The 22,764-nt window shown below is 43.6% G+C and overlaps 1 protein-coding gene across 3 annotated transcripts in view; it reads left to right on the top strand.

The window, feature by feature from the left end:
* The window catches only part of STK32A (serine/threonine kinase 32A), a 130,649-nt gene that overhangs the window by 91,781 nt on the left and 16,104 nt on the right, over positions 1-22,764 (top strand). For all 3 annotated transcript variants that reach the window (XM_072826391.1, XM_072826393.1, XM_072826392.1), the window contains 5 exons: positions 3,639-3,728; positions 12,543-12,640; positions 17,532-17,648; positions 20,263-20,388; positions 22,541-22,669. In XM_072826391.1, coding sequence (XP_072682492.1) covers positions 3,639-3,728; positions 12,543-12,640; positions 17,532-17,648; positions 20,263-20,388; positions 22,541-22,669 — 560 coding nt within the window. The remainder of the gene's footprint in view (positions 1-3,638; positions 3,729-12,542; positions 12,641-17,531; positions 17,649-20,262; positions 20,389-22,540; positions 22,670-22,764) is intronic.

Raw genomic sequence — 22,764 nt, forward strand, 5'->3', positions numbered from 1 at the left:
TTGAGCCCCTATCAGGCTCAACACGCAGCACAGAGTCTGCTTAAGACTCTCTCTCCTTCTGCCCCTCCCCTCCACACTCTCTTCTCTCTCTCTCTCTCTCAAAATAAATTTTTTTAAAGATTAATATATCCCTAAATACCTATATCTATACACCTATACCTATAGGTATATAGATAACAGATATATGGAGAGAGAGAGAGAGAGAGAGAATAGCAGGACCCTATCCCCGTTAACCAAATGCACTAAGTCTCGGCTAGTACCTAAGGATGTGCCGGAGGGACCGTGCCAGTCTACACCTGTCTACACTCTTTAATAAGAGTCTCAGGAAGATATGGCACACACTCTCAACATTTTTGGGTAGTGGAAATGTTTGAAAGCTGGGGGCAACACCCACTGACTGGTTAGGGAGTCCTGGAGTGCTGTGTAGACATAGTGAGAAAACAGTATAAGTAATGACAATAATGATAGTTGAATTAAATGGCTCGGTGCATCAATTCAGATTTTTAATGTGCTTCTGTGTCTCAAGGTACAGAGGTGAAAAGAAAAGGCAAAAATGCTTTTCCAAGCACTAAATCAGGAACTTCTGAGCGTTGTACCTGAAAAACTAAACCACACCAAGGCAGTGGTTCTAAGTGGGGATGGCTTTGCTCTACTTCGTGTCCCCAGAGGGCACATCTGGCAGTGTCTAGAGACATTTTTCATGGTAAGGATTCCAGCCAGGAGTGGGAAGCGCCTTTGGCCTCTAGCGGGTAGAGGCTAGGGCTGCTACTGAACTTACTACAGTGCATAGGACAGCCCCCATAGCAAATAATTACCAAGTCTAAGAGGTTGAGAAACTCTATGTAAGGACCTGGGCTGATGGTCCCTCATTCCCAACGCAGTTCCCGTGTCCCTCAACCAGCAGATGGCTGAACCTTCCCTGGTGAGCCAGCGCTGAGGTTCATTTTCACAGCACAGAACATGGCAGAGGGATCACCAGGTACAGTAGCATCTTGGGCCAGTGCCGACCAGCTCTGCGGAGTCCTGCTTGTGTCGTTCAGCCAAGAGCACCGGACTCAAGGTCCCTAGTAGATCCTGGCCCTCAAACAATTTCTCCCCATCCATCCTGTGTGCCCTGGCAGGGAGACTAACCCTGAGCCAACCGGGAAGTGATTGTTTCAGTTTATCTGGCTCTTTGGTCTTGTGATAAAGCACAAAAAGTTTGGAGGAAATTCGTAACTCAATAAAGGGGTCCTAGACCAAATTCTCAATTCTAATCCCTGCTCTGCTACCTCTGAGCCCTGTGAGATTAACCACCAACAACTTTTCTATTAAAGGGACTGTTTCACTAGACTCACCTGTTTGAAAATGGCGATTAATCAAACACATCTAAATACCACTGAACGATAAAATTCAACATTCTTTCAACCAAATTCAAAAGATAATATAATGAGTAGTTACTGGGTCAGGATTTCCTACCAACCCAGGTCTTATTTTAAGAGTAGTCTCAAAATTTACTGAGAATCAGAATCCCCTGGGAGGCTTATTTAAACATGGGACTCCCCCCACCCTCAGCTTCTAATTCAGCAGGCTGGGGGGCATTCTCAGATATTTGCATTTCTAACAAGTTCCTAGGTGATGCTGGTGCTGCCAATGGGAGGAGCACGCTTTCAGAACCAGGTGACTCTAAAACATCCTCTACCTTTTATTTCTACAAGAGCATGGATAATCTCAGGACTGAGTGGGCTCAAGGTGTCCACTCAGACTAAAGTCGTGGGTCACATGCCTGGCTGCTCATCTGAATCACCTGTGGAGTTTCTGGTTGTTTCTAACATAGACACCTGGCTCTCCCACCATGCCACTGCTACCAGAGTCTCAGCAGGGTGAAGTTCAGGCATGTGTGTCGGGCAAAATGGCACTGGGGTCTCTAGTCATGAGAAACAGCAACAGTTGGACACCTTCTTCCTTCCAGATGCTGAGCTGAGTTCTTCCACAGTATTATATTATTTGATCTTCCCAATAAACTCATGAGAAAATTCCTGTTACCATCCCAACTTTACAGAGAAGGTGTCACCTTTTAAGGTAGCACAGCAAGTTAGTGGTCGAACTTGGACTTGAAGCCAGGCCGGCTGACTCCAGAGAACAAGCTCTTCTTAACTACAAAGTCTCCAGGCTGACCTAATTTGATTCAGTGAACCATTTGAGCATGACTTAGGGGGACAAAGAAACAAAAAGCCGAGGCAACCTATATACTATGATAGAAGAGTTCTCAGAATCATGTCGGTATTATGTAGGCAAGAACACCTTCACTTTCAGCTAGACTCTTTATTAAAATATCAACACATCAGTGACCCCAAACACTTTTTTGCACAAAACAAAACCCCAGCAATAAAGGCAGTGAGGTTTGTCTTTAGCAGCACGCTGGATGCTATCAGGGAGCAGATCGAGAGGTTTGGCAGTGGGGGGAGTGTGGACTGTGAGACACGGAGGAAGGAACAGATGACATCCCCTCCAATTACAGCCGCGTCTCCTCCAAACCACAGAGCATGTAAATGGAAATGCCAGCGCTTCAAGGTCTTCTGAAAGCGTATGCATTTTGTGCCAACAGCATAATAGGCTGTGAGCCTGAGCTGCTGCTGCTGCCCTCTTCCTCCTTCTAGATGGAAATGCAAGGACCCTCACACTTCGGAGGCTGTGCTCCTTGCAGAAATGAGGCCTTAGACCCACGCTCTGTAGTCAGGAGTGTCAGAGCTGAGAGGCACCCTAGAGATGATCTAGTCCACTTCTCTTTCTTTCTTTCTTTCTTTCTTTCTTTCTTTCTTTCTTTCTTTCTTTCTTTCTTTCTTTCTTTCTTTCTTTCTCTTTCTTTCTTCTTTCTTTCTTTCTTTCTCTTTCTTTCTTTCTTTCTTCTTTCTTTCTTTCTTTTCTTTCTTTCTTCTTTCTTCTTTCTTTTTCTATTTTTTTTCTTTTTTTTTTTTACAAAAAGAAACTTGGTTTCAACATAGAAAAGGGACTGACAGTCTATGATACATGAGGGGCAGAGTTCAGGGCAGAGCTCAGATCTCTTGGCTCGCTGCCCAGGGCTCATTATACAGCATCTTTATAAATAAAACTTGACTTACTTGGCCCAGCCTTCCCCTAATACATTATTTTGCTGGGGGTAGGTAGAGGACAACCTAAACTAGCAGACAAAAAAATACTAATGATATTTTGGAGAAATTGGATGAAACAGGAGGAAAAGGGACTCTCGCTTGGCAAAGAAATAAATACATGTATCCACACTTGTGTCAGCGTTACAGTAACAGTATTTATCTCTGGGGGAAAAAAAATCCCATATGAGACCCTTGGAAAAACGCTTGGCAATCTGACGCCTAGACTAGCTGTCGGCGGCTCCCTCCTGATGCCCGCAGGTGCTAACCACCCGAGACGCGGCCAACAGCAAATCCTAAGCCGACTTCCCAGGGCGGCGCGTCCTTAACCAGGCGGTACCGCTTTCTGAGCTTGAGCCGCGGGTGTGCAAGGGCTCCCGCGCTCCGCTGGGGCCGGGCAGGTGTGCCCCGGGGCTGGGGGCTGCGGAGCTGCCGGCGGGGGACCTCGCGGGCCCGGGCACAGGAGCGCTGGGCCGGACTGAGCGTGGCTGTGGTGCTTTTGTCTCGCAGGGCACGTGCACATCGCGGACTTCAACATCGCGGCGACGCTGCCCCGGGAGGCGCGGCTCACCACCGTGGCGGGCACCCGGCCTTACATGGGTACGGCTGCCCCTCCGTGCGCGCGGCCCTGTCCCCGCCGGGCGCCCCGAGCCACGCGCCCCGGGCCGGGGGGTGGGGTGGGGGCGCCCCGGGAGGGAGCCGAACGCCCAGGGTCTGCAGCTCAGGGGGCGCACCTTCCACTGGCAGGCGCCCCAAGCAATGGAACCTGGGGCCCCTGGGGTGGGGCGCCGTCACTTGGGGGTCCCGCCCTTGGTCTCGGCTCAGGTTCCGATCCCAGGTCAGGAGATCGAGCCCCGCGTCGGGCGCCCTCAGCGCCGAGCCTGCGCGCTCCTCTCCGTCCCTCTCTGCACCTCCTCCCCCTCGCAAGCTCGCTCTCAAATAAATAAATAAAATCTTCCTACAGAATAGAATCGAAGTAAGGCACAGTAATAAGTCAGATGGTGATAAGGGACACGAGTATCACCGTCCCCATCACTTCCGTGCCCCCGCATCACCCGCATCCGGCGGCAAAGTTCCCGCAGCGCCTCCCAGATGCCCCCTTACCCTTAGCCTTAGCACGCCGACAACCCCGTGGTTCTCCCTGCTAAAGATGAGGAACTAACTGGATTGTGCCTGAAGGTTCAAAAGACACCCAGAGGGTGACTAAAAGGATAAAGGCAAAAAAAAAAAAAAAAAAAAAAGATAAGGGCTAGGTGCCACAACTGTCAAGGAGGTCTCACATTTACTTGCATTAACGACACTCACAAGTTCCTGCAAATTCTAAGGGCTTTTGTTGGAGGCAGGACCAGCCTTGCCTCCCACCTGCCCCAGAAATGTAAAGAGAGAACGGCTGCCCATTCCCCAAAGGTATTCAGCAAGAGGGACTCCTGCACGCTCCCCAGCCAGGACAGGTGAGTCAGATCTCAAGAGAATTATCTGGAACGTCTGTGGGTGACTGTGAGAGGAGCGACCTGGCTTTCCACGCTTGGTCAATGTCTGGTTCATCACCACACGTGCCGACTGGTCCTGGTCTCACAGGGCCCGAGTTGTCCAAGAGGGTTGATGAGTTGGGAGTGAAGTCTTCCTGGAGACGGTACCATTAGGAGACAGACAGCAGTGTATGAGTGTGTGTTGGGGTGACTGGTGTGGGTTAGCCAGAGGGTACGGTCCAGCTTGTTAGGGACCCCTGGGGTAGCCTGGAGGGAGGGTCGTTCCTCTCAGCGTGGCTTCCGGGAAACACCACCCATTCCAACAATTGAGCTCAACTATAACAGCATCCCAGAGGTGATCCCTCTGCTATCCCAAGCATAGGGTGCTTTAAAAGCTCTTCAGGTAATTCGGCCCTGCAGCCAGGGTTGAGAAGCTCTGCCCCAGATGAGGAGCTACATCAGCTCCCAGAAGCAACTGAAGAGAGATCACCCCAGGGCAGGGGCAGGGTGTTTCTGTTAGGATCCCTCTGCCTCCCCTCTCCCTCTTCCATGTCCTAAAACAGATGGTACTTTCTAGGAAAAGGGAGAAGGGATATGACAACCAGGTTGGCTGTCTCCACACCGGGGTGGTGAATCTAGCCGCGAGGTATAGGAGAGCTCTGGATCAGATAGGAGTCTTTAAATTTGTAGAACTGAATTTTAAAGTATCTGCAGTGGACGTTTTAATGGGCAAAAAAGGATTGAAATGTATGAAGCAAGAGACTATGAACTATCATTAAGGGAGCCCTCTACCCAACACAAATGGGAAACAAGACACTGAATAGTTGTTGGCAGATGACGGAAGAAAAGAACCTATTTCTGCCTCTACCCTAATTAGTTGAGATGTTTGAAGCAGATAATGTCACTGGTTAAGCCAGTGGAATTAGGGAGGCACAATGAATGGTTCTGACTAGATATGGTCAGAGTAATTTATGAGCAAGATCCTCGAACTTGAAATCAAGGGTAAGAGCAAAGCCACTTCTTTTAATATGTCATTCTCTTCCTCATATAACTAGAGAGAGGAAAAGAAAACGCCTACATGTGGGGCCACCCCACTTTCTGAGAGGAAGAAATCCTCTATGGGAAAAAAAAAATGAGTCTTATTTTAGATGATATTTGAACAACTACAAATTTCCTGGCTTCCTATTACCAGTGCGGGGGAAGAAATCTCCTTTGTCACTTCTAAAATAATGGACACATCTAATTCAGCCTATTTTCTGCCTCAAACTCACAGTACTCAGATGATAAAAGGGAATGTCTGAGCCTGCTGGTCTGATGAATTTATTCTGCAGGTTTCCTGGGTTTCCATATTAAGGGCTATTTTCTCGAGCCAAATCAGAATGTGCATCTGGGTTTTCTAGGCCTGGTTTCCATGGTGAGAGGAGTAAAGGGAGGCTACCCTTCTTTTCTCTCCCCAGTGATTTTAAATACAATATCCGTAGAATTTAATTCTCCTCAAATTTGGCATTTCGAGTCCTTTCGCAACACGGAGCTAGGAAATTGGAATGCGTTCAAGGTTCTCTACGTTTCTCCACCTTCACCCTTATAATTAACAATTACTAATATTTATTGAAAGCTTTCTATGGGCCAGACAACGTGTTAAATGTTTAACGCTCACTTACTCATTTGTTTTTTCTCAGCAACTCCATGAGGCTCACTGTAATTAGCACCATTTTACAATGAGGAAATAAGAAGCTAAGTAATTTGCCCAAGATCACATGGCTAAAAATTGAAAAAGCTTAAATTTAAAGTAAATTCTGTCTGACTTCAGAAAGTCCAGCTTTTTCCTGAAAGAGAGATAAGGGAGCAATTGTTTAGAAATTACTTGTGGTCCTTAAAAAATTGTCAGTCAATCTAGGTAAAGCCAACCTGTTAGAAATGTTTCTTGCTTCAGTATAAATGAGTATCTGTCATCCCTTAACTCTGTATCCAAAGGTTGCCTTTGCCTTTGATTTTTCGGTAAGAGTCTTTCTAAGAGGTGTCATGGGTAGAAGTCTGTTTTTTTTCTTTTTAAAAATTACATTCCAAATAACTTGGCAAAATCTATGTAACAGACATTCACTAGCACCCATTTTGTAGTGCTCCTGTGGGATACTAATTAGCAGTTATAGAAAGAAAAATATTCTTTTTAAAAAAGATTTTGAGAGAGAGAGAGAGCACCTGCGCATGCGTATGTGTGAGTTGGGGGGTGGGGGCAGAGCGGGAGAAAGAGTCCCAAGCAGATGCCCCACTGGGTACAGAGCCAGACACAGGACTTGATCTCAGAACCCTGAGTCCTGACCTGAGCCAGAAACAAGACTCAGATGCTTAACCGAGGGAGCCATCTGGGTGCCCTGGAAAGAAAAATTATTTTAAGAAGAAAGAAGGAAAACTAGGATGAAATACTGACGGTGACAGGAATATACAACATCTACTAAGGTGACGTGCTGAGCATGTCCTACAGCAGGTTCTTGGCTCTGGACAGGTGGGAATGAGCAGTCGGCCGCCTCTGAACCATCTTTTAGCTCCCTCCTCCCTCCCCTCACTCCTGCCTCCGTGGGAATATAATCCAGATCACTTAGAGCTTAACCAATGAAAACATTTTTCTCTTCCCAATTAAAAACAAAGCAAACTCACTATGGAAAATGTGTAAAATGCTGATAAGCAAAAGGAAATTAAGTTAATTCCTCCACTTGTAGATATTTATGGTTTCCTTCCAGACCTTTTTTCTGTGCACACACAAACACACATACATTTTTTTTTTTTTAAGTTGGATCATACTGGGACACCTGGGCAGCTCAGTGGTTGAGCATCTGCCTTTGGCTCAGGGTGTGATCCTGGGATCCCAGGATCAAGTTCCGCATCAGGCTCCTCGAAGGCAGCCTGCTTCTCCCTCTGCCTGCCTGTGTTTCTGCCTCTGTGTCTCTCATGAATAAATAAGTAAAATCTTAAAAAAAAAAAAAAGTTGGATCATACTAAATTTTTATGACCTAAATTTTCACTTTATAATGTAATAACAATAGACATCATACAATGAGCATTTATTACGGCCCAAACACTCTGCTAAGCTTTTGACATTTATTAAACCATTAAATTCTCAAAACAACCCTATGAAAGAGGTTTTACTATTATTCTGATTTCATAGAGTAAAAAAAAAATCAGGCCTAGGGAAAACACGACAAGATCATAATCACATTGGTAGAGCACAAAGTTAAACCCAAGTCTAAAAACATCTCAAGGGGTGCCTGGGTGGCTCAGTCAGTTAAGCATCTGCCTTCAGCTCAGGTCTGGATCTTGGAGTCCTGGGATCAAGCCCCATGTGGGACTTCCTGCTCAGCTGGGAGCCTACTTCTCCCTCACCCTCTGACCTTCCCCCTTGGTCATGCTCTCTCTCTCCCCAAAAATAAATGCAATCTTATTAAAAAAATTTTTTAAAAAAATCTCGAGCCATAGTGCTGATGGTGAAGATGATGGTGAGGTTGATGGTGAGGATGATGAAGGGACAATGGCTACCACTGACTGAGCTCTTCCTATGTGCCAAGCATCGTTCTGAGTGTGTGCATTACATCATTGAGACTAAAACTTCCATGAGGCTGTTACTATTGTTAGTCCCACTTGAAACACACCAACTGAGGAATGAAGCGCTTTGCCCCAGGTGAAGCGAGGGATACAGAGCCCCGACTCCTGAACACTCTGCTGTCCTGTGGCTCCTCTCTGCCTCCAGTCTACAGACGCATCCAGCCAGAATTGCACCTCGTTTCTCTCTGGCTCCAGAGCCTTGGTCTTGGCAACTGATACTCTGCTAATTTTCCCACGCCAGTGTAGGTAACTATCATTTTTGATGATCATGCACCACAGAATTAGAGGACTGCATCAAATTAACCAGTTCTTTATTATTGAACCTTAGGTTGTTTCTCACGTTGAAATATAGATAAGTCTGTAATGAAACTCCTGTTAGCAGAAATAGGTCCTGAGACTTGTTTATCTTTGAGATAAATTCCCATTCCAAGAATTCCTGGTCGGTGGACACTTAAGTGTTAATGTGTTCTCCTCCTGAATGTCCGCATTGATTTATGCTCATTCATTCTCAAAGTGTCAGAATATTTACTTCCCTGGATTCTCAGCAGGGCTGCACAATGAATATCTTTAATCTTCCTGAAAAGATCATTTAAAACAGTCCCTCATTAGGATACTAATACTGCAATTCCCTGACTTTTTAGGTAAATTGTGCATGTTCTTTGCTCATTTCCTATTAGGATGTTAATATTTTTATCCTATCCTGATATTTCTTATTGATTATATAAAAAATTATAGACCCTTATATATTCGGAATATGAGTGTATCATATATGATATAAATATGAAAATATGATTTCCTACCTCTTAATTTTTTAAAGATTCTATTGATTTATTCATGAAAGACACAGAGAGAGAGAGAGAGAGGCAGAGACACAGGCAGAGGGAGGAGCAGGCTCCATGCAGGGAGCCCGACATGGGACTCGATCCCAGGACTCTGGGATCACGCTCTGAGCCAAAGGCAGACGCTCAACCACTGAGCCACCCAGGCGTCCTGATTTCCTACCTTTTAGTTTGCTGTTGTTCTTATGGCATTTTTTATATAAAGAACTATTTTTCTAACATCACACTATTAGTCTTTTTTATAGTTTCTACCCTCTTCATTATTTTTTAATTTTTTTCATTAATTAATTAATTTGAGAGAGGAAGAGAGAGCATTGGAGGGGGGGCTGGAGGAGAAGGAGAAGGAGAGACAGTTTCTGGCAGATGCAACAATGAGCACAAAGCCCGATGCAGTGCTGGATTCCATGACCCTGAGATCCTGACCTGAGCCGTAACCAAGAGTCAGTTGCTCAACCACTGCACCCCTAGGCACTCCTATAGTTTCTACCTTTGATGCTATTCTTAGTAAGACCTTCTTATCTCAGATTTTGGATATGGATACCTAATATTTTTATTACTGTTATAGTTTCATTTTCTTCTTATTCCAATTACATATAAGATACGTAATTGGAATGAAGATATGTCATAAGGATCTGACCTTATTTTTTGTTATATCATTAAATAAGTGTTTTGAGATGACATACCAAACAAGACCTGTTCCCTGTTGATTTATAATATGTTCATCATAAACTAAATATCCTTATATACTAGCACATACATTCTGTGGTTTTCAAATCTTAATTATTATAACTTTATAATATAATTTAATTATTATAACTATATAATATAATATTACTTAATCCTATACATAGGATGCAAGTCTATGTCTTTATTCTTTTTCAGAAAACTTTTATTATTCATAGATTTTATTCTGGTAGCTAAAATTTATTATTTTTTTGTAAATTTCATTAATTATTTCTATTGCATTACATTTGTGGATTAGGTTTGGGGCCCTTTTTTAATTTCTTGACCAAGAAGCTACTATCTAGGGGCACCTGGGGACTCAGTCATTTGAGCTTCTGATTTTTTTTTTTAAGATTTTATTTATTTATTCATGGGAGACACAGGCAGAGGGAGAAGCAGGTTCCATGCAGGGAGGCTGATCCAGGACTCGATCCCGGGACTCCAGGATCACGCCCTGGGCGGAAGGCAGGTGCTAAACCGCTGAGCCACCCAGGGATCCCTGAGCTTTTGATTCTTAATTTCATCTCAGGTCATGATCTCAGGGTCTGAGATTGAGCCCCACTTCAGGCTCGTGCTCGGCATGGAAACTGCTTTTCCCTCTCCCTCCCGCTCTGCTCTCCCCTCCATCAAAATGAATAAATAAAATCTTTTTTAAAAATTTACTATCTAGGTGTTTTAAAAACTGAAAACCGGGGCATCTGGGTGGCTCAGTCAGTTAATCTGCTTTCAGCTCAGGTCGTGATCCCAAGGTCCTGGGGACGAGCCCGGTATCTTCAGGCTCCCTGCTCAGCTGGGGGTCTTCTTCTCCCTCTCCCTCTACCCATCCTCACCCTGCTCATGATCTCTCTCTAACTCATATAAGTAAATAAATACAATCGTTTTTAAAAAGAAAAACCTGAAAACCAAATGATGGAAAAAATCAAAATAGCCAATAGACACATTAAAATGGAGTCAAGCTTATTAGTAATCAAGAGAATGCCAATTTAAACCACAATAAAAGATCAATGCACATTTGCAATATTGGGAGAATTCAAAAGGTCAGGTAACACCAAGTGTGGGTAAGGAGGCTGAGCAAAAGAAACTCCGTTACACTATGGTCACAGTGTTAATCGGTACTACCACTTGGATTAATAGTTGGCCATTACCCAGAATATGTTTAGACGCACGTCCTTTCCCCAGCAGCTCCCCTCCAGGAACATACCCTGTAGATGTGTGGACTTTTAGAAGTGTTCATGACTGTACTGTTCACAATACTCTCAAACTGAAAATACCCAGATGTTAGGTATCCTCCGCTGCCTGTCACCTGTCACCCAGGGTACTGGTAAGGGAAAGTGGAAATAAAACCCATTTCTATCCAGTCTAGTGGGTACCGTGGGGTCAGGGCCAATTATCTCCCAAACTGCATGGGGAGCCATGATGTAAAGAAAGGACGCAGTGATGCACAAGAGATGAAATCACTAGGGAATGAGGCTCTTGCGGTCAGGGTCAGTCCTGGGCCTTGGGCTATCAACATTCTACCTCTGATTGGATGTCGTCAGCAGGATTTTACTTGGGACTTGAGTATCCTAGGTAGTAAGCCTGCATGCAGGCCTCACATCACGCCAATTTCCTTTCCAGAGCCAACACCTTACTGTCAGAAGCTTGGGTCAACTGTGTATAGCTTTTGACAAGTAAAAGCTATACACAGAATTTCCTATGAATGTTGGCTTCTCCAGAACAGAGACTAATTTTTGGAGCACTTTCTAGGTGCCAGGCACGGAGCTGAGATTTTGGCATGCATTGTCTCATTTAATTTCTCACCTCTATAAAGATCTCCTTATTATTTTGACCTTGCTGATGAAGATTCTCAAGTCGAGCAGCTGACTTTTTCAAGGTCAGAATAAGCTGTAAAGGCAGGATTTTCCCCCAGACAGCATGGCTCCAGAGCTAATAATTGTCACCGCTGCTTATTTACTTGACTCCTCATTGTTTATTTATTCAACATATTTCTGTTGAGTGACTCTAAAAGCCAGGTTCAATATTAAACACTAGAACTGTAATGGTGAGCGTGCAGCCCTTGCTTTGTGCCTTACCCCTCACGAGTTAGGTATATTTTTGGAAGAGTATGAAGAAGGTTCACCGAGCATCAAAGTGCTTGGAGAATACATAACTATGAGGTCACCTCCAGGGGCAAAATTGACTGTAGCTTTGCTTTCCCTTGGAGTCCTTTCAAATAACTGTTACAAAGCGTAAGTTTCTCCACCTGCTGTGACACCTATTTCTCAGAGTGCCCACTCTCTCCTCTTCTCTCTCTCTCACCACCAAGAGCGGGCTGTAAATGCTGCTCTTGGTCTTCTAGGGGACTCTGAGATGGAGAGCCAATCCAGTGTACCTCGCACCAAATTCTAAGTGTTTGCAGCAGTAATCTACATTTTAGTCCTTCAACATAAATCTTCCAAATCAAGACAACAAATAACAACTTCCCCCACATTTGACTTTAGGGTCAGCTGAACTTTTGACGCCTTACGGGATCCGGTTTTTAATAGTTACGTGATATAAATAAGAGAAGAATTTGCCCATCAAGGCCTGCGCAGGCCCGTGTGTTGGCTGATGAATGAGGCCACTGAGAAAAGAAAATTAGCCATTTTTGCCTGCTGTGAGCAATCTAGCAAGGGGTGATAAACATCCCTAGCAGTGTTTCTTCCTTTTATTTACCCTGGTAATGTGCCTTTGGAGGAACATGTTGGGAGCAGAGATTCGTTAATGTCTCAGGGAGTAAAACTGACCTAACTTTTCTGTGTTTTCAGCACCTGAGATGTTCAACTCCAGGAGAGAAGCAGGCTATTCCTTTGCCGTGGACTGGTGGTCCCTGGGAGTGACGGCGTATGAGCTCTTGAGAGGCCGGGTATGCACTTCTCCTTGGTTACTCTTCCAGCAAGTTTTATTTTTAGGATGAAAGAATAGATTTTTGTTGTTGTTATTTTGTTTTTGCTAAAAATCAAGCAGTTTGTTAGCCAGGTTTGAAAGCACTATGCCATGGGATGCTTGGGATTTCTGCACATATTCACTCTCCTACCTTTGGATCCTAGCATGTGAGCTAACATCAAATGCAGATAAAATTAAATGAATAATAAGGGTATTACAAACTCCCAGAGAGGGAAAATCAGTGCACCTCACTAAATATCTTGTGTAAATATATTTGTTTGTTTAAAGAAAATCATTTTGCACTCACAGTATGGGACTCTAACTTCGACATACTTCCCCAAGGTGGAAGTGAATTATTAATATGACACAATTCATGCCCTGTCTTGTCGGATTCCTCTCTGTCACTTGGCTCCTGGGTTCTGAGTGTAAGGGCAAATGAGCGTCATATGTTTTAAAGAAGACATTTCTTAAACTAAGAAAATTCCTAGAAAGAATTTCGCCAACAAAATGTTTCCCCCTCCATATTATTTTACCTCTGTGGTAGTTCTCTGTATTAACATTTGTCAGATTGATTTTTTTCTTTTCTTTTCTTTGGGCAGGGGGGAAGGTAAAGAAAAGTTACTAACAGGTTATTGAATTTAAATCCATTTTGCGAAGTATTGCCCTTATGAGTTTTTCGAGGTTTATCCATTGTTATGTTTTTATCTCTTCTACGTCATTAGACTATAAATTCATTAAAGGTGAAACATGTACCTTATACAGTTTAGTATTATCCCCAGAATTTAACTTTAAATAGACACATAACAAGCGAGTATTGAATGAATGGGGGCACAAGGCACTACATATCAGCCCAGCCACAGTCTAGCAAAGAATCACCAAGTAGGCTGTAGGTAATTAGGTTTCAAAATCTAGCTAATCACATTTAATTACAACTATCAACACAACCAGACCACAGAGGATGGGGGCTAAACATCGATTGCCTCCACATTTACAAATTCTCATTTATAGAAAAATATATATTGGCTCAAGGACAAATATGCCTGACCTTGACATCTCTGTGGTTTCTGACCTTCACTGCAGTCTTGATGAATGGGTCCCTTAGCTATTGACCTGCTTTGTCTGCCACTGTAAGGGCAAGGTCTGTCTTTTCTAGCTTTGGGTTATTCTAAAGTATTAGCTTCTAGTAGGTATACACATAGTTTTGTCCTAATTGTACATCCTGCATATAGCTGCAACTCTTTTGCTCTCATGCTCCTGAAATAAGACTATGATCACAACACCTCATTTTCTCCAATCTAATGTTTTACTTTTTCCACCTCATTCATTCTTTATATTCTTGCTCTTATTGTATATGCTGCCTAGGAATTGTTTGATAGATCCTGTCACTGCACACTGTAATTTCTTTATAGCGTGCATTCCATTGATTTAGGGGTGTGAGTATATTAGTGTGTGCAGTCTATATAAATATTTATGGTTTCTGTGAATAGACTATAAGCTCCACCAGTGTAGAAATCATGTCCCTCTTGTTCTCAGTTTCCCAACACCCAACAGAGGTGCTGGAACATCATGGGCATTCAATAAATATTTGGCAAATAAATAAATATACAATTGTGATAATGGATGAATTAACATGGATTTTAAATTTTAGAACTAGAAAGATAAGTTCTTGTATAAGACAAAGGCAATTTGACTATTTTTCATAGGTTGACAGATCATGAGGATTTTTTTTTAAATATAAGTTCAGTCACTTGGCCTTCTAAAGTATTGAAAAAAGCACATTTAAATCAGTTGCCTCTGGGGCGCCTGAGTAGCTCAGTGCTTGAGTGTCTGCCTTTGGCTCAGGTTGTGATCCCAGGGTCCTGGGATCGAGTCCCACATAGGGCTCCCCACAGGGAGCCCACTTCTCCTTCCGCCTGTGTTTGTGTCTCACGAATAATTTTTTTAAATCTTTTTTAAAAATTTAAAAAATAAACGAGGGCAATAAATAAATAAATAAATAAATAAACGAGGCTCAGCGGTTTAGCACTGCCTTCAGCCTAGGGCCTGATCCTAGAGACTCGAGATCAAGTCCCACGTCAGGCTCCCTGCAGGGAGTCTGCTTCTCCCTCAGCCTGTGTCTCTGCATGTCTCTCTCTCTCTCTCATAAATAAAATCTTTTATAAATAAATAAATAAATAAATAGATAAATAAATAGATAAATAATAAACGAGTTGCCTGCAGCATTCATCAGTTAACTTATTCATTTATCAAATCATTTTATGTTTTTAGCTGAGAAACAGTAAGTTTACAAGCAGCAATGAAATTAGAAAAAAGAAAAAAACGTACGCACCTGCCCATATAAACCTGGAAGCTGAAGTGTGCCAAACCTGCCCCGACTCTTAAAGGTATAGAGTGCATCCCGTGTAGTGTGGCCCACAGGCCTTGGCTAGTAGACCGTCAGTAAGCACTGATCACGGTGATAAGGTAGCGAGCACATCTTTCTAGGGCTGAGTTACATGAGTTATCTCCATTGTTTGGTTACTGGGACAAATGAATCCTTTATTCAGTCTTGTGGAAAGAAAATAGGTGGCAGGTATGTGTGTTTAGACCTTGCATAAAAAAAATTAAAGTTTGGCCAGTCTCCTTTTTGGAGAGTCAACTCCTAGCACTTTGTGCTTCCCCAACCAACTTGATGTTGACATACCAGGTGTAGAGTTAAGCCTTTCTTCACATCACCTTTATTGATGACTCTCGCTATTCACTATTCACATTTGTATGATGTGTCTGTCTATGTTGTGTTCAAGAATAACACAAATCTCTCTCCTGCACTGGGTATGTGTTAGCTGCTCTACGGAGAACTTTACGTGCATCATGTCATTTAATTTTCCAACAAACTCATGTGGTGGTTTATTTTACAGATAAAGGGGGTCCGTCACACAGATAAAGGAACAAATTGAGTGCCTCAATTTAACACTCAAATCCTTTCTTGCCTTCAAAGCTCAAGATCTTAACTACATTACCTTTCCCACCCTCAGCCCCAAGCTTTTATTTAGATTCCATTGGGTAACAGTGTAATATCAGTTTCAGGTGTAGAATTCAGTGATTCATCACTTACATTCCCCAGGGCTCATCACAAATGTCCTCCTTGTTGCTCATCACTCACTCAGCCTATCCCCCTGCCCCTCCCCCCTCTGGTAACCATCACTTTGTTCTCTGTAGTTAAGAATCTATTTCTCAGTTTGCCTCTTTCCTCCCCACCCACACGTTCATTTGTTCTGTTTCTTAAATTCCACATATGGGTAAATCACATGGTATTTGTCTTTCTCTGACTTCTTTCGCTTAGCATAACATTCTCCAGCTCCATCCACATCAATGCAAATGGCAAGATTTCATTCCTCTTGATGGCTAACATTCCATTATATATAAAATGGAATATATGTACGTGTATATAGAGAGATACCTATCCATTCATCAGTCAATGGACACGTGGGCAGTTTCCATAATTTGGCTCTTATTAATAAGGCTGCTACAAACATCAGGGTTCATGTATCTCTTTGAATTAGTATTTTTGTATCCTTTGGGTAAATAAATACCTGGTAATGAAATTGCTGGATTGTAGAGTTGTTCTATTTTTAGCTTTTGGGGGAACTTCCATAGTATTTTCCAGAGGGGCTATATCAGTTTGCATTCTACCAACAGTGTAAGAGGGTTCCCCTGTCTCCAGTTCCTCGCCAACACCTGTTGTTTCCTGTGCTGTTGATTTTAGCCATTCTGACAGGTGTGAGGGAATATCGCATTGTGGTTTTGATTTGTATTTCCCTGACAATGAGTGATGTTGAGCATATTTTTATGTGTCTATTAGCCGTCTATAATCACATTACCTTTTAATACTGATTTACAGCAGGAAGAATATGAAACTCTTCCATTTCTTTCAATTTTCTCCATCAATCCACAGTCATTTATTACATATCTTGAAAGGGTCAGGCACTTGATAAATGTACATAGCCATATTAACTGTCCCATTGTTGGTTAACCTAATATGGAAATATTGTTCATTCAACAAACATGTAATGACCACCTACTGGGTGCTAGGTTCAGTGGACACAAATACGAATAAGACATGATCTCTGGCCCTAAGTAGCTCACAGTTCACACAAAAGATAAAATCCCATAAATCCGTTTTGTGAACTAGAGAAATTAATATAGGTAAAGGCTGCTCTCTAGTGGACAGCGGTGAAAAATATAACAAAACCACTGCTTTGTTTGATTTCTTATCCCCAAAATTAAAACCAGAGAAGAACTTGGTTCTCTCAGAAGTAAAAATATTTTGTCTCCTGATAAAGTTCTCCACCCTACTCCACATAACTAGCAGCTCATAGGATTTTGGACTGGAGTTAAGTTTTCCTGGGTCGCACTCTACCCTGAGCTCACTACTGATTCAAGAAGTACAACGAGGTGTAGAGTACAACTCTGGGCCTCTTAATAATTAACATTTAAGTAACAATTTTTTTCAAGTTCCTTTTACTGGACACTTGTCCCATGTTTTAGGCAAATACTTAGGTAAGCTGCCTTACAAAACATCCCAAACTGGTATCTCAGGTGGATTGAGTGCACAGAAATGTTTCATTTGGCCCAATGGGTTTTTAACAAGTTTTTAACAATTCTGAGATTTCACAGGAAACTACAGATTTCTGGTGTCTTTTAAAATAAATAAATAAATAAAAGATCTGGGAACAGTAGACCATATTTGCATATGAAAAAACAGCTGGAAGGGGTTAGAAAATGATACTGAGATTTTACTGGTAGAAAATTTAGCTTCGGGAACACGTGCGAAACAAAATTTTTTTCTTTACCCTTTAAATATGAAGACTCTTATTTGTTCTCTCCCCAAGAGACCGTACCATATTCGCTCCAGCACTTCCAGCAAGGAAATCGCACACATGTTTGACACGGCTATCGTGGCTTACCCCTCTGCCTGGTCACAGGAAATGGTGTCACTACTTAAAAAGGTAAGAAGGAGGACTGCATGAGCAATGCAAGTGGGAAAGAGAAGCATGCTCTCTGGTTTGAGGTGAGAGGTAGTCTATAATAGTGGAGGCAGCCACGAAAATACACATTTCGAGAGTGGGCTTCGCACCTAACAGCTTTCAAGCACATGGCTTCGACAAGGCAACACGTGTCCTCTTGCTCAGTAGTGTCAAACTCAGGGTGTCCAAAATGGAGTTCCTGGTCTCTATTTCCTGGACTTCCTGTGATGTTCCCTTTCTCAGTGACTGGCCCCTCTATCCATCCAGTTAGGGAAGCCAGAAACCAGAAATCACCCATCATCCCCATATCCAGTTCATTGCCAAGTTCTGTAACCTGATTTTGTAAATATCTCTTGAACCCTCTCTCTATCTCTACTGCCATCTCCCCAGTCCCACTGCCATCAGGTCTTGCCTTATAACTGGTTTGTCCTGTACACTTTTACATACTGCATTCAGTTCTCTCCTCTGCCCCATACCGATCTTTTCAAAGTAAAATTCATTGTCTTCTCATGGTTCTTAGAATTAAGATCAAGAGGGGATCCCTGGTGGCTTAGCGGTTTAGTGCCTGCCTTCGGCCCAGGGCATGGTCCAAGAGTCCCAGAATTGAGTCCTGGGATCAAGTCCCATGTTGGGCTCCCTGCATGGAGCCTGCTTCTCCCTCTGCCTGTGTCTCTGCCTCTCTCTCTCTCTGTCTCTCATGAAATAAATAAATAAATAAAATCTCTCTTTTTTTTTTTTTTTTTTTTTTTTTACAAAAAAAGAATTAAGATCAAGATAATTTGTATGGTATAAAGGTTCTCACTACCAATCAAGCCCCATTTTGGACTTTTGTTCCCCTTTTGACTACACATAAACTACTTTATACTTCTTTTTCTCTTCTCCTTTTCCTCTCCCTTCTTACTATCACATGCCAGTCTCTTACCACAGGGCCTTTGCACATGCTACTCCTGCCTGGAACAATGCCCCACCCGCAGCTCTTCCAGCTCTCTCTGTTAGATCAACACTACTCAGTGGGATTCACTGACTGTTCAAGTCCATGAACTGTTTCCTTCAGGCCCATGAGAAGTATAGAAATTGAGAGAAGCATTTAGAAACTGTTACTGCAATTTGATTCTGCTGATGCCTCTAAATACATGGTCAGTGGACTCATGTCACTGAACAGGGTGTTAACTCAAATCACAAGCTACACATGGTGTGGCACTGCATATAAGCCGTGCACAATAAGATCACATATTGATCTAACTGGGTAGGAAATTAAAACAAGCAGAAAAAAATGACCCTTCTACATAGATAGAGAAGCACAGCTTTAGATCTCAGCTTAAATGTCACTTCCTCAGAGAGCTTTCTTCTGCCGTAAGGTCACATAGCACTATCTTTCCTTCATACCATTTTTTATTTGAAATTATGCATTATATGTGTACGATTCTTGGGTCACTGAATATTGTATTCTAAGCCCTGTGAGGACAGACCGTGGCAGGCTTCTTCGCCGTGCCACCTCGGCATCCAGCACAGAGCCTGACAGGTAGTAAGGTCTGGTGTTTGAATAAATGAGGTCCATAGTGTCCGTCAGATTTTCAGGTGCCTTATTCATGAAAAGGATTACTAGCAATAGTAGTAACAGCTAAGTAGTATGCACTGAATAATTATACGGAGGAAAGAATGAGGAGCCCCAGAGGATGCACTTGGCTTTCTCCCAAGAGGGAAAATCACAAAGTTGTGGCCAGTTAAGGCCAAGGGCTTTGAGGGCCTGGGGTTCACACCTGTGCCTCCCGTCTTTGGGGTCAAGTTCCCTGATTTGGAATAGGGATATTGATCATGTCAAAGATGAAGAGAGGGGTCATTTTCCGTAAGCAAACTTTCCTCAGTTCCCAGACAGCCCTTCTCACCCCCAGAATTACACCCCCATAATCCATGACTATGGTCTCCAGGGGCGTTCTCAAGCAGAAGTGACATTTCCATTTGAGCCACAGGACTGATGTGATATTAGCTGTGGCACGGTTACAGGGGGAAAAAATCTTTAATCACAGTTTGCAAAACCCAAACTGTAACAGTAAGCTTCGTTACATCTTATCTGTGTCACACCCAATATATTTTGATTAATTGTATGAACAGATAAAACTTCTAATAGGAAGTCAATTTCATTTGTGAAAACACATGAGCATTCACCACCTAAGAAGGGCTGACCTTGTCTTAGGTACTTTATATACTTGACCTCATTTATTCCTACCCATAACCATGCAAGTTAGGCTATTATCTCCTTTTTATAGATGGTAGACTAAGGTTTAGAGGACAAACTTGCCCATAGTTAATTAAGTAGTAAGAGTCAGGAATCAAAAGTATGTTTGACTCACTAGGACAATCTGTTTTCACTCACCACACTGCAAAAACCTGCTTACAGCTCATTCTATCCATGCATGATCACATTATTCATGTACCTATTATCTGTATTATTTGATAGGATTAGAGAAGGGGAACACTGCCTCGTTTCCTTCAGACCTACCCTTGAGAACTTTTACAGGGAATTTGTATAATTTTTTTTTTTTTTTGCCCCACTTTGACCTTCATCATGATCTTGCTGTTTGTGTTCCATTGGCAGCTACTTGAGCCCAATCCAGACCAACGATTTTCTCACTTGTCTGATGTCCAGAACTTCCCATATATGAACGACATGAACTGGGATGCAGTTTTGCAGAAGAGGCTCATTCCGGGCTTTATTCCTAACGTGAGTCAATCCTAACTAACCCATAATCACTCTCATTCAGGTACACACATGGTCTCCCTAGGTAACCACACCGATGTTGTCAGACAGCCAAAATCCTGTCACACAGATTAGGAGAGGGAGGCCCGCACAGGGCACAGGGGCCACCAAGGGCCGTGGGGCTAGCAAGTGGCCAGGTGGCCTTCTCATCCAGGGCTGTCTGCATCTGGGGTGCTAGCTCCTAATCCTGTTTTGCGGTGTGCTTCTACTGGAAGGAAGCCCTAGCCTTCCAGAGTCATCCCCAGGAATCTGCTCATTGAGGAAACAGTATTTTCTCTGACTTCAAAGACACAGAAATTGGTATCCATGGAGTTCTGTGAGTCACCGCGTTGAAAACGTTGGGGTTTTTACCATTCACCCCTCTTCCTTTGGGGGTTGCTGCCACGGAGCTCTCTTCGTGAGGACAAGCAGCCAAAGGGAAATGATTCCCACCTGGTGAGTGCCTGGCTGAGGGACGTCTGTGGCCTCCTGGTGAAAGCCGGAGCCCAGAAGCTTCGGCCAAGGGGAGCCAGCGAGGACTCTAGCCCGCGTTCAGCGTCAGCAGGACTGGCAGAGTAATGTAGGCCTCAGGGGTCGGCGGCGCAGGCCTGCTGGGGCGTGCGGGTGTGATCCTGCCCGTGCAAACGGAGGGAGACGCCTGGCGGACGTGGGCTCTAGGGCCCCTCCGGATGCTCCGGGAGCCTGTGGCAGACGCAGGTTCCTCAGAGGTGGGCCGGGGGTGCGGGGCTGGGGGATTCCCTCTACCTGTCCGCCAGACGCACCTGAGAACTACCTGGGAAACCGAGCGCCAGTTCCCGCCTTAGGAGAGTAACTAGAACGCGATTTCCTTTCCCTCAGAGGGCTCACGGGGCCTTTAGGAAGGAAACGACATTTAAAATCGAGGAGCCAATTCTTTGTGTCTTCCCCAATTTCTTTCAGAAGTGTCCTGTAGTTTTGAGGGTATAGATCCTTTACCTCTTTGGTGAGGTTTATTCCTAGGTATCTTATGCTTTTGGCTGCAATTGTAAATGGGATTGACTCCTTAATTTCTCTTTCTTCAGTCTCATTGTTAGTGTATAGAAATGCCACTGATTTCTGGGCATTGATTTTGTATCCTGCCACGCTACCGAATTGCTGTATGAGTTCTAGCAATCTTGGGGTGGAGACTTTTGGGCTTTCTATGTAGAGTATCATGTCATCGGCAAAGAGGGAGAGTTTGACTTCTTCTTTGCCAATTTGAATGCCTTTTATTTCTTTTTGTTGCCTGATTGCTGAGGCTAGGACTTCCAGTACTATGTTGAATAGCAGTGGTGAGAGTGGACATCCCTGTCTTGTTCCTGATCTTAGGGGAAAGGCTCCCAGTGCTTCCCCATTGAGAATGATATTTGCTGTGGGCTTTTCATAGATGGCTTTTAAGATGTCGAGGAATGTTCCCTCTATCCCTACACTCTGAAGAGTTTTAATCAGGAATGGATGCTGTGTTTTGTCAAATGCTTTCTCTGCATCTATTGAGAGGATCATATGGTTCTTGTTTTTTCTCTTGTTGATGTGATCTATCACACTGATGGCTTTACTCAGACATTAGATATGACAAATACCCACCATCTGCTTTGACGTGGATGGAACTGGAGGGTATGATGCTGAGTGAAGTAAGTCAATAGGAGAAGGACAAACATTATATGGTCTCATTCATTTGGGGAATATAAAAAATAGTGAAGGGGAATAAAGGGGAAAGGAGAAAACACGAGTGGGAAATATCAGAGACAGAGACAGAACATGAGAGACTCCTAACTCTGGGAAATGCACAAGGGGTAGTGGAAAGGGGGGTGGGTGGGGGGACAGGGTGACTGGGTGACGGGCCCTGAGGGGGGCACTTGACAGGATGAGCACTGGGTGATATGCTATATGTTGGTAAGTTGAATACCAACTTTAAAAAAGTAAAAAATAAAATAAAATAAAATAAAATAAAATAAAATAAAATAAAATAAAGGAGCCTGAAAGCCAGCACGGCCGCCAGTCCTCTCAGGGGAGGAAGCGCAGCCCCTGTGCCGGCCGCTCCGTCCAAATAGGTGGGATTCCGGGGCATTTGTAGAGTGACCCCACATGCGAGGACTGAGCCAACCGGTCTTTCTTGCAGAAAGGCAGGCTGAATTGCGACCCCACCTTTGAACTCGAAGAAATGATTCTGGAGTCCAAGCCTCTTCACAAGAAAAAGAAGCGTCTGGCGAAGAAGGAGAAGGAGATGAGGAAATGTGATTCCTCTCAGGTGAGCGGGCGTGGGCCTCCTCCTGATGACAGGCCCAGGCCCAGGCCCAGGCCTGGGAGCTTCTGGGGGGAGGACCCCTCAGCACCCCACACCCT

This window comes from Canis lupus, chromosome 5 (assembly GCF_048164855.1).
Source record: "Canis lupus baileyi chromosome 5, mCanLup2.hap1, whole genome shotgun sequence".
Taxonomy (NCBI): Eukaryota; Metazoa; Chordata; class Mammalia; order Carnivora; family Canidae; genus Canis; species Canis lupus.